Raw genomic sequence first — 12724 nt, forward strand, 5'->3', positions numbered from 1 at the left:
TTTGGGAACCCCTGGTGTAGACAATACTGAACTAGATGAACCAAGGGTCTGACTCTGTATAAGGAAAGTAACTTCCTATGTTCCAGATGCATGAGAGGAAAAGAGGGGAGGAAAGAGTGCACACAAGTCTGAGGCTTTACCTGAGCTCATTCCAGCTTGTACACCACATAATACTAGACCATGCTTTGTTGTTACATGTGAACCAACCCATTTGTATTCACCTCAGAATGGGACACTGACGATGTGGTGTTCGCAACCCTTCACCATCTTCTCGTGAATTCTTCATTAATCTGCTCTCCATCACTTGAAATATTTTGTTTCTAAAAATTCTACTTAGAATAAATGTTTCGCCAGTGTGGTGTAGTGGTTAGAGGGTTGGCCTATGACCAGGGAGACCAAGGTTCAAATCCCCATACAGCCATGAAGCTCACTGGGTGACCTTGGGCCAGTCACTGCCTCTCAGCCTCAGAGGAAGGCAGTGATAAAACCACCTCTGAATACCGCTTACCATGAAAACCCTATTCATAGGGTCTCCATAAGTCAGGATCGACTTGAAGGCAGTCCATTTCCATTTTGACACTCAAATGTATGCAGTTGAAGGCCTGCAAGGGTTTTTTTAATAAAATGAAAAGGAGCTTCTGCTGCCCTTTTGAGTAACGAAGTGTGTATATAAGGGCTTTTGCCTTCCACCACTACATGATTTTTCATCCATAATCCCCCCCTTAAAAAAGAAATTGCTGCAGGGGTAGAACAGGACTGTAATAGCAAGTTTAATTACACAATTTGAGCTCCACAGGAGGGGAAAGCAGGGGAAGGGGGGCTGAGCAGGAGAATGGCTGGTAGGAATAGAGTTAAGTATAATCTCTCTGAGCTTCTCTGCTAAAAATTCAGTTTCCCAAGATTGCATTTAATTAAAATGGTAAGAACACGGGTGCATGCATTTGTGTGTAATATGTAGTTTGCCCTTCATTACTTTCTCAGGCAACTAGTTTGATGGTGGCTGCAGCTAGGATTTTGACTGGCCAAGATTAGGCCTATAGGCAAATTAATCTGTTAGCTGTTGTCAATATAGCACAGTCATTTTTCATGATGGGATCTAGAAATGAGTATGCTAGATTTGCCCCAATGCTGTTTTAGTAAATTTCCAACCAGACTAGAACTATGTAGATCAGAGTCTGAAGCCCTCCAGATGTTGCTGGACTACAACTCCCATAATTTCTGGCCATTGGTCATACTGGCTTAGGTTGGTGGGTGCTGGAGTCAAACAACGTATGGAGGGCATCAGGCTCCCTGCCCCTGATCTAGATGATGCTTTTAAGGTCCTTTGTTTGGCCTGTTTGCTGCTTTTATAGAATAGAGTTTTGGGGTTTGTTGGAAAATGGACTGACAGGTAGGAGGATGTTTCAAGCCAATCAAAAGACTCAGTGGAGAGCTATGATGAACTGAGTCCTGAATGGTTAGGGGTTTTTTCCTGGGTGGAGGGAGGCAGTCCCATCGCTCTTAGAATCCAAGAGAGGGGGATATTTTTAGATATGTGTTTGGGAGCTATCAACCTGGGTGAATGTTAAACAGATTTCAGGTACTCCCATTAGCTTTGACTTCCCTGCCCCTCTCCTGCAATTTTTGTCTCTCTCTTAAGTTTCCCTGGCAAATGGCTAGAAGCTGATAAAATTTCAGCGGCAAACAGAAGCCGTATCCACTCTAACGGAGCCTGAAGAGGGACGATGCTGTGAGGAGTCTGAAAAGGAGTGACTGTGTGACTCCTTTTTTTTGTGGTGGAAGGGGAAGAGTTTGGCTTTTGGATAATGCAGAATGGCAAGCTCTGTAGGAAGGAAGAAGGAATGGCCAAACAAATCACCAGAAATGTGAAGAAAGGGGGTAAGAGGGGGAGAGAAATTCCTCTCATACTTTCTGGCTAAGGTAGCTTACTCTGTGACCACCATCTGGTTTTCGTTCAGGGCACATCTCTGGCAGCTCAGGGTCCCCCTGTTGCTATGTGAAAGAATTAAATGGCTCTTAGTAGAGCCTGCCAGGTTCACTCAATCCAAGAGTGCTGACAGCAAGCAGAGTTTATCCAGTTACCGCTGGCATGTCTGTATGGAGGATTATCAGCATGTGCCAGCTTCAGACTTTTGGAGACCAAAGCAAAATACTGAAATACTATTCTTGCCATGCCCACACACAGAATCCTGATTTGTTCATTAGTTGTCATCCCTTCCTATTTTCAGTAGTCCCTCCTTTTTCCTATTATTGTACCAGCCAGTGGGATGAAATCTTTGGTTCAACTCTTCCCCTCAACACCCTTCTGAGACCTAAGGAGTTAAAGATTCCAATATAAGCTATTTGTCTGTTAAATCAGACTTCCCAACCTAGTGCTCTCCAGCTGTTTGTGCTACAACTCCTATCAGCCCTAGTCAGCCTGCCTGTGCTGGCTAGGACTGATGGGAGTTGTAGTCCAAAGCATTCGGAGGTAGGAAAGATAGTGTTGAATCAGCCTTGTAGCTGGGGTAGAGGGTGGGGGTGCTGAGCCCCTAGGAATTTGGGGGAAATTGTCATCTTTTTAATTTGTAACATGACCCAAAATGACAATCTCCAATTAAAGAGCAATAGCTTGTTTTAAGAACAGGAGCAATTTAAGACTCGGACCCTCTGAAAAATTCAGTGAATAAGTGACCGTTGAAGAGTTAAATGCTAGAACTTTGTATTATGGGCTAGAGTTAGACTCCACCCCTTGGATGTTCATCTGTTTTTCAGTTTCAGTTGTGTTCTCTCCCAAGCCAGCAATGATAAGTTTGTTGTTCTGTAGTAAGAAATAAGAGTTTGTTTATACTTCAGTTATTATGATGAGTAGAGCAGGATTGGGTACTTATTGCTAAAGGGTGAAATAAAGAGTTAACTTAAAGTGATCTGGGGAAAAATATCTACCCTAATTTACCCTTTACTCTTTTACAATAAATTACACTCAATCATAGTGGCAATTTTTTCTTCTTTTTCTTGAGTACTTGATGGCAAAGGATGTAAACAGCCCTAGAGGAATAGAAATATTGCTGTGTTCACTACAGTTGTCTGGCTACCTAGGCTGTAACTCAGGCCTAATTTCTGATTTTCTTCAGAAATAAGGCCTTTTCATGTTTCTGGACAGAAAAATCAACCCAGCAACCAGAGAAAAAAAATTCAAATTGCTATCCACAATTAGTTTCCAATTGCTTATATATAGCAGCCAGTTTAAAAAGTTTTCCTGTAGATTTTCTTTGAATGAATGAATGAATGAAAATTTATTTCGGTCCATGACCAGTCAAAGTACAACAGTGCAACGAGGTATAGGGTAAATGACTACGAAAATGATAAAAACAATGAATACAAAAGTAAAAAAAAAATTAGGTCTAAATCACAAGTTTCAAGACATTAGGCAAAACTCAAGTAATATACATCTTAAAATTCGTTACGTAGAACCCATAAGATTTCTCCTACGAGTTATAGCAGCTACACAGAATAAGGCGACCTTCATAGCGATTCGGTGGTCCTGGTCGACCACTAGGCGATATACAAGGTCAGTCTCAGGACCCAAGTGAGGTTTAGGCAAATTTGGGGAGATAAAATTAGAGCGGAGGTCCAAGTAGAAAGGGCAGTGTAGCAATACGTGACACACTGACTCCACCTCCCCAACCCCACAAGGGCAAACCCGTTCACAGAGGGGAACACCCTTATACCTACCCTCAAGGAGTGCTGAAGGGAGGACGTTAAATCTCGCTAGAGTGAACGATTTCCTATGCTTAGGGATGTGCAAGTTTGTTAAATAATTGGCAGATAAAAAAGGTTTCGTATTGGTACAATAATAAGAGTAAGCAGCGGCCAGGCTCAAGTTATTTTGAAGTTCTATGTCTTTAACACATTGAATAATGGCTATTTTTGCCTTTGAATAACCTAGAGCCCCAACCGCCTGGAGCAAGAATCCAAGGGGCTCCAATTTTTTAGTCATTACCTGCTTCCATTTGGACTGGAATATATCCGCCAGCGTCAGAGGGGCCAGTCCAGTAGGGACAAATAACAACTTCAGCCAGTAGCTGAATCTGTGCATCCAGGCGTGGGTCTCAATAAATAGGGTTCCCAGTTCTAAGCGTAAGGCCACGTTGGAGACACAACTAGGGACACCCATTATCGACCTCAGGAACTTGGATTGGATAGATTCCAGCGGGGCGTAATTACCACTGCTACAGATCTGAGTCCCATAGAGTAGTTGAGCAATGACCTTGGCATTAAATACCTGTACAGCCGAGGGGACATATTGGCCGCCTTTTGTATGGAAGAATGAAAGCAATGCCTTGACCATTCTCTGAGCAGTCTCAGCAGACCTATTCAGGTGCGCCTTCCAGGTGCCCGAGGAGTGAAACAAAATTCCCAGGTATCTGAAAGCTGTGACTTGGTCGATAAGGTGATTATCGATTTGCCACCGTTGTTTACGTCTTCTTCTGGAGAATACTAATACCTTACATTTGGCATAATTGATTTTTTGTAGTTCTTCTGTACAAAAGGCGGCAAGCTCTCTCAACAGACGGCGCAAACCAACGGTCATTTGAGATAATAGGACAATGTCATTAGCATACAGGAGTGAAAACACATGCCTCTTCGCCAAGTTGGGGTGGGTGGGAATTTACTCCCTCCAGCCGTTTAACTAAAGAGTTGATATAAAGGTTAAATAAGGAGGACACAAGAATGCAACCCTGTTTCACTCCGTTAAAAGTTGGATAGGTGCAGATAAGTGTCCGGCTCGATTACATCTGACCCTTAGGTGGGTCTTCTCATGTAGACAACGAATTAAGCACAGCAGGCGTCTATCAATATTCGTGGCCTGTAGTTTTTCCCAAAGTCTCTCCCAGGATATAAGATCGATAAAAGCAGTGAAAAGTGCTCCCCCCTTGTGGGAGGAATATTTTTCCGCTAAGTGCTGGAGGACGAGGCCCTGGTCGACGGTAGAACTCCCTAGTCTGAAACCAGCTTGTTCGTCTGCCAAAATATTTTCATTCTCCATCCAAGTGGATAGCTTCTCAAGGAGATGGCTGGCATATAGTTTGCTGATGACACTTAGCAAACTAATAGGTCTATAATTTGATGGATCCGATCTTTTACCTTTTTTATAAATGGGGACAACAATGGCCATCCGCCAGTCCTCAGGGATGCAAGCGCACTGATCGATGGCAGTGAACAGTGCCGCCAGAATGGGCGACCACCAATCTACATGTTCTTTGAGGAATTCCAGAGGGACATTGTCGACACCAGGCGCTTTGCCCATCTTGAGCTTGTTAATAAGTGTTGTTATTTCAAAGGTGGAAATGAGGGGCCAACTTGGTAGGGTATTAAAGTCATCCCACAGTAAGCTATTAATATTTTGGCTCTTAGCAAAAATGCCAGCAAAGTAGGATTCCCACTCACTAGCCGATATATGGTAATCAATGCACAACGGTGCAAACTGGCACCCATAGATTTTCTTTCCTGTTGGACGATCAAAGGTCAGGAACAAGGCAAGAAGGAGGGACTCTCAAAGTGGAGTTAACAAACACAGCCTAAAATATTTAGAGCCAGTGTGGTGTAGTGGTTAAGGTGTTGAACTACGACCTGGGAGACCAGGGTTCAAATCCCCACACAGCCATGAAGCTCACTGGGAGACCTTGGGCCAGTCACTGCCTCTCAGCCTCAGAGGAAGGCAATGGAAAAACCCCTCTGAATCCCGCTTACCATGAAAACTCTATTCATAGGGTCGCCATAAGTCGGGATCGACTTGAAGGCAGACCATTTCCATTTTCCTGTACTTCCCTAAAGTTGTAGTATGGACAACTTTGTTTTTTGCTTAGAATCTAAAATTCAGATACCTATGCAACATCAAAGCCAAGCTCAGGAGCTCACTGTCATTTCCAAATGTAGTTCAGTTCATGAAGAATCAGACTACAGGTGAAAGAGGACTGTAGGTATAGGCAAAGTCAAGCTTTTGAGTCTGGTATTCCTGGGGATCTTTCAAAAATGGTGAGACAATTCAACAGATCAAACTTCATTCATGTAAGTTAACATACTCTCTGGATGGAGGAGGAGTGATGGGGAAAGTCACTGCCTTCCCCTCCCCTAGGATGGCCCTCATGTCCTCTCCATCAGTGTGTGTGTGAGGACTGGATGGTGCTATTCACCTCTCCCCCCAAATTCCCCAGCTAAACATGTGGCTGCCCCACCTCACAAGGAAGGCTGGCTACAGGGTTGTATTGAATACTGGTTTTAGTGTGGAATTGCAACTGATCCAGCAGAAACTCATTACAAATAAAGCTAATTCAGCTGGAAAAGTTTAGTGGCTAAAAGTCTAAGCATTTAGTTTTTATAGTAGGAAATGCAGACCTCCAGGAGATCTTTTCACTGCCTTGACTTGATCATTATATTGCTTTCAGTCAGGAAACATCTTGTACTAGGCTTAGTGAAATTTTCTTTTTTTTCAAATTGGAAAAATCAAATTTTAAGTATGTATTTCCTCCAACAGGTACTTAAAATATAACTTGAACATGCAGGACTATTGAATTTGGCAACATACAACTTTTAAGCACTTGATTTTGTTTTATGTGCACCCATCAGGTTATAGTTTATCAGCGTTTATATAAGTCTATGAATCAGCATCCCTTAGAGAGGCCTTCCCCACAGAGCAAGCTGGGCATCTTGGGAGCTGGGTGTGTGCATGCATGTTGGGAAGGCTGCATATTTTCATTGTTTCCATGACAACTAGTCCATTAAGGAGACATAGATTAAACCTTCCCAGCTGCTACATATGTTGCCTCCCCCCTTTTCTTTGATATTCTGCTCTTTTGTATCCTGAGTACATTCACTTTGGACATAGTAGTATCGGGGAGGGATGTTACGGGGGGAGGGGGAAGGGTTTGGAAAATATAACAAGCAACTTCAGGTGGCCCTGTTTTAAAACTATGGGAATCTAGAATGCGTCTCACCTTGCACTGTGAAGCCAGGACGCACTCTGAACTGCTGAATCTAGCATGGAAATTGGCTTCAGTGACACGTTTAGAAAAAAAAATCTAGTTGAGGTGGGAGATTTCAAAGTCCCAGGATGATCAGCAAATACTGATAGCTTTGCCAGCACAACTAAGTAATGTCAACCTAATCAGCTATTGTTTGGCAGAACTGTGGGGGGGGGGAAGCTGCTTATTTCATATTGTGCATTATTTTTCCTCTGGAGCCAACATTTCCATTTGCCTTAGTGGATGTTGGGGAGAGCATTGCAATCTGTCAATGGTAACTTTCAGATGAGAGGAGAATTTTTCACCTTGATAGTTGTTCAGTATTCATTGATATTTTCTCTAAAACTGTAAGATGGCAAATCAGGGACTGGATCAAATCCAGGTTTATGTAGTCACATCCTCACTTCATTCCTAAGTATTGATATGCCTACCACAGCCCCCTGCACCACCCTCTCAAATCCAGAGTAGTACAGTGGATAGAGTGATGGACAGACCAGGGAGATCCAGTTTTTTTTATCCCGATTCAGCCATGCAACTCTCTGAATTTTGTTGGGCCAGTCATTGTCTCTTAACCCATCTTACTTCACTAGAAGCGGGGGTGGGGAACTTCAGGCCTGAAGGGCCAAAGGTGGCCTTCCAGTGTCTCTATTTGGCCCTCTAGACTCCCTCCAGGTTGCCCAATGCAGCCTCTCTCAAGGCCACACTATCCTTGAGTGTTTTTGCCTGGCTGGAACATGTTCTTGAAATGTGATTGCTCCTTACTTGCCTTAAAGGAGATGGAGATATGTGTGCAGTGTGTACACGTATAGAGAAATCTCTGGCTTTATCATGGCAGAATAGAGAATCTGTGGGTGAGTGGCTCCCATGAAACAGGCCAGTTGCTTGCCCTGGATGGTGTTGTACTCCCTCCAAATGAGCAGGTACACAATCTGGGGGTGCTACTGGATTCAGCTTTGTCACTAGAGATCCAAATGATCTCTGAAGCTGGGAGTGCCTTTCACCAGCTCCAGCTGGTGCAATAGCTGAGGCTGTTCGTGGACCAGGATAGTTTCTTCACAGTAGACAAGGCATTGATAACTTCAAGACTGGATTACTGCAATATATTCCATGTGAGATTTCCCTTGCAGTTGGTCCCAAAACTACAGTTAGTACAGAATGCTGCAGCATGATTGCTGACAAGAATGAGATTATGTCAACGTATTCCACCTTTGCTCAAAGATCTGTACTGACTGCTGAATTAGCTGTTGGGCCAAATTCAAGTTCTTTTGTATATAAAGGCCTTAACAGCTTGGGAATGGTTTACTTGAGGGATCTCCTTGCCTCCTATGTGTCTATTTGACCACTTCCATCTATGGAACTTGCACTCTTATAAATACCATATAATACTTGTGACGATCCCACCAGCTGGCTCTACCTGTGATACTCCCAACCAGGGCCACCACCTGTCAGCATCTTGGTTTTTATTTGTTCTCTCACACGCTCTAGCACAGATCTCACAAGATCCCACTACTAGGCAGCACTACCAGCCACTTCCTGTAAACAATACTGCCTGAGACTTCGCCTTTAGTCTCCCCCTATGGCTTATTGTTACTATGTGTCTGAGTGCCCTTGCCGTCCACAATCCCCCTGTACTTTGTCTATAAAGTATACAGCCCTGGGTTGCTCTATATGCTTGACGATGTTACAATATCTCTCTCTTCACTGCTGCCACCATTTGATACTGTTTCTCTCCAGCCTTTGTTACTACCCTGCCCACCCTTCTGGTCTGTATCAGCCCCAGCCAAGGATCAGGCTTTTGGTAAACCAATAAAATATTTATTTATAAACACCAGGAAATAACAAGATTATGTAAGGTAGATTTAACAAGCATATGGTTTCATACAGTGTCACTCTTTATGTTTCTGGTCATATATAATTTGCCTAAATATCAGCCAAATACAATCCAAGCCTCCCTCAGAACTCTGCCAACCAACTCATCCAAATAACTCTCCACTAACGACTCTCACAACTCCCCCCCAACGCAACTGTCATCCTCTCATTTATACCTTCAGCCATTCAAACACTCAGCCAATCATCATCCAACATTCTCCAGAATTCTAGCCCATGTACTCCCCCCTCTTACTCAGTCACTTACCATATATCACTTAATAAACCCGCACTTACCATATTTACAGATATTAAAATACAGGGACATCACAATACTTACTCCACATTTGTGAGAAATTGAAATTTCAGTGCAACAGCTCTTGTGCCTTGGAACTCCCTGCCTATTAATGTTTGGCAGGCAGCCCTGTTGGATTGTTTCAGATGACTTCTAAAACCTTTCTGTTTCAACAAGCCTATCATGACATAAAATCCAGTTATGCATACTTGTTTTTAATTTTTTCTGATTTTATTTGTATTTAACATTGCTTTATATTGTTTTCTTAAGGATTTTTTGATTAAGTGGTTTATAAATTCTTCTAAATAAATTAAAGAAGGATAACTTTGGGGGAATCCCAAAGTATGCTGCTTGAAATTTCTTGGAGGAAAGTCAAAATACAAATGTAATCATTAAAAAAAATGTAGGGGAGATGATAAATGCTTGTCTGCAATTCTGTTAGGCTGAAATGGTTAGTGGTCTACCAGCAATTATTCAGGGGCTGGGGGATTCTTTTGTGCCCTGGACTAGGTGTAAATTAGCAAGGAATGGAACTGGTTTCCTTGAGGTTCATACTACATATATTTAAACACTTGGTTTAATGTCATGTCTATCTTTCTTAGTTGTGAGTAGCAGGGAACCCAATCAAGTTTGAGACGATGGCAGAGCTTAACCCTTCCTTCCCACCACAGTTCCTAATCGTCCCTTAGAAGCTGTTATTGCATAGGGAAAGGAGCCCCCATTGCCATTATGTTTCGTTTGGTCCTTACTTACATAATTTAATTAAACAATTTAGGGTGCTTAAATCAACAACACTACAACACAACATTTTCCAGAATAGGTTTAGTAGGATGGCTCATGTCTCAAGAATGCTTGCTGGTGATGCCTTATGTCCAGTTGACAAATTGTGTTAAGGGAGAGGGGGGGAAATACCTGGTCAGCTTCCAAATGTTTATAGTTTCCAGACGAATGTTGTGTCCACTGATGGCAGAAGAAGTAGCTTGTGCAATTTGTGATTGTAGGAGGAGCATCTACAAGTAAATTTCTCTATTTCTTTATTTATTATTTGATTTATATCCCAGCAGAAGCCCAACTTTGTTGATACTTAATTTTTATGGTGGTTATGTTCATGAGCTGTCAGTGCCCCAGTGGTTCATGTTTTATTTCTGCCTTTGGTGACAGACCTATGCCCACATATCGGGTGGATGCAGATAAAGGCTTCAACTTCTCTGTGGGTGATGATGCTTTTGTGTGCCAGAAGAAGAATCACTTCCAGGTCACAGTCTACATTGGTATGATTGGAGATCCTAAGTACGTCAAAACCCCCGAAGGCTTGAAGCCACTTGAATGCTTCTACCTGAAACTGCATGGAGTGAAGGCAAGTTTGAAGATGGGATCCTGCAGTAGTTAAAGAGACAGAGGGAAACCTTGTGGGAGGCTCTGTGGATACCAGTGATTGTGTCTGTCACATCTATGAAAAACTTGGCATATGTACTACTGTGTGATCTTTTCACTGCAAACCATACTGAATAGAATGGTACCATGCAGGTGCTTGTGTGTACATATATATGTCTAGCCATGTGTTTGTGCAATCTTAGCTCTAAGCAACCTTAGCTCTGAATGGTTGCAATGAGAGCTGATGCTCTCAAAATTTGAAGTTTGGTGACATCAATCTTTAGTAACCTTTTACTGGTTCAAGAGTTTCTCAATGCAGATATCTCCAAACTCCCACCATCAATTTTGAGTGTATATAATTTATTTATTTGCTTCAGGCATTTATTTTATTTTACTTTTACCATTACCCTTCATAAAATCTGTCCCAGCACAATTAAAACAAAGTCATGCTAATAAAATATATAATAACTAAATTCACTGTCATCCATATGCTGGTAACCTCTAGTATTGGTTACTGCAAAGTGCTCTAAGTGGGGCTGCTCTTGAGGTTGGTCCAGAGCTGCAGCTGGTGCAAAATGAAGCAGCTCAACTGCTCACTGGGGCAGTACAACACCAACATGTTACCCTGCTGTTGAAAGAATGGCCTTGGCTGCCAATTAGCTACTGGGCTAAGTTCAAGGTGCTGGTTTTGGTGCACAAAGCCCTATACAGCTTGGGACCAAGATACTTGAAAGACCATCTTACTCCTTATATACCCAGTCGATCACTGCACTATGCAGGTGAGGGCCTCCTGCAGACACCATCTTATCAGGAGGTCTGTTCTGCACAACATAGTAAGTGGACCTTTAGTGTGGCGGCACCTACACTTTCAAATTCCCTCCCCTTAAATATTAGACGGGCACCATCCCTGTTAGCTTTTTGGCACCTATTGAGGACCTTCTCTTCCAACAAGCCTTTTAAGTAGAGATCTTTCCTATTCTGCATCTGTATTGCAATTGTTTCTAAGATGTTTTTTATTGCTTGTTTGCCAGCTGGACTCCTTTGGAAGGAAGGGCAGAATATTATTATTATTATTATTATTATTATTATTATTATTATTATTATTATTATTATCATCATCATCATCATCATCATCATTCTTGGCAGGATATAATTGTTATTATTAATAATAATAATCTTGGCATGATTATTATGAATAATAACAGCAACAACAAAACAAAAAGCATAATTAAATAACAATTAAAACAGGAGAGTTAAAACTTCATATCCAGTGTTTAAAAACCACCAACCTTCTGGAAAGGGCCATTGTGCGTCTGCTTTGGATGCAGAAGGTCCCAGGTTCAATCCTTGGCATCTTCAGGTAGGGGCTGGGAGAGATTCCCTGCCTCAGATGCTGCTACGAATCAATGTACATAATACTGAGCTAGATGGACCACTGGTCTAACTCAGTGTAAAGTAGTTTCCTTTGTTCAATATGCCATTCGATCTGAAGTTAAGCAAAGGAGCATTTCCCTTGCCTGCCAGTAGAATACTAGTGACTCCTTTACTAAATTTGTGTGGTTTTTCATATTGGTGTGCTTCTTCATTTTTTTTCTAAAAGCTTTAATATCTGATTTTATCTATGTTTACATTTAGAGTGGCGCAGAGTGGTAAGCAGCAGTAACGCAGCCAAAGCTCTGCTCACGGCCGGAGTTCGATTCCAACGAAAGGAGGAAGTCGAATCTCCGGTAAAAGGGGTCGAGGTCCACTCAGCCTTCCATCCATCTGTGGTTGGTAAAATGAGTACCCGGCATATGCTGGGGGGTAAAGAAAGGCTGGGGAAGGAACTGGCAATCCCACCCCATATATATGGTCTGCCTAGTAAACGTCGCAAGACGTCACCCTAAGAGTCGGAAACAATTCGCACTACAAGTGCGGGGACACCTTTACCTTTTTACATTTAGAGTAAACATGCTTCTTCATGGGAAGCAGCAAATAACCATTTTGACTCGCTTATTCCCTCACTTTCCCAGACTTAAAAGCTGGAGAAAAGAGAAGGAAGCAGAATGTATATACTGAATGCCAGTCACCAGGATATCAAATCATCTAGCTGCGGTGTTTTAAAATGAAGATGTGTCTTCTTGTGGAAATACATACTCAGGAACACATCATGAGGGAGGACATCTTTCTGATCGTGCTCTTTAAA

The 12724-nt window shown here is 42.3% G+C and overlaps 1 protein-coding gene across 5 annotated transcripts in view; it reads left to right on the forward strand.

Annotated features, from left to right (window-relative positions):
* The window catches only part of MYRF (myelin regulatory factor), a 144581-nt gene that overhangs the window by 95383 nt on the left and 36474 nt on the right, over positions 1 to 12724 (forward strand). For all 5 annotated transcript variants that reach the window (XM_061609820.1, XM_061609821.1, XM_061609822.1 and 2 more), the window contains one exon: positions 10327 to 10522. In XM_061609820.1, the coding sequence (XP_061465804.1) occupies positions 10327 to 10522 (196 nt within the window). The remainder of the gene's footprint in view (positions 1 to 10326; positions 10523 to 12724) is intronic.

This window comes from Rhineura floridana, chromosome 2 (assembly GCF_030035675.1).
Source record: "Rhineura floridana isolate rRhiFlo1 chromosome 2, rRhiFlo1.hap2, whole genome shotgun sequence".
Taxonomy (NCBI): Eukaryota; Metazoa; Chordata; class Lepidosauria; order Squamata; family Rhineuridae; genus Rhineura; species Rhineura floridana.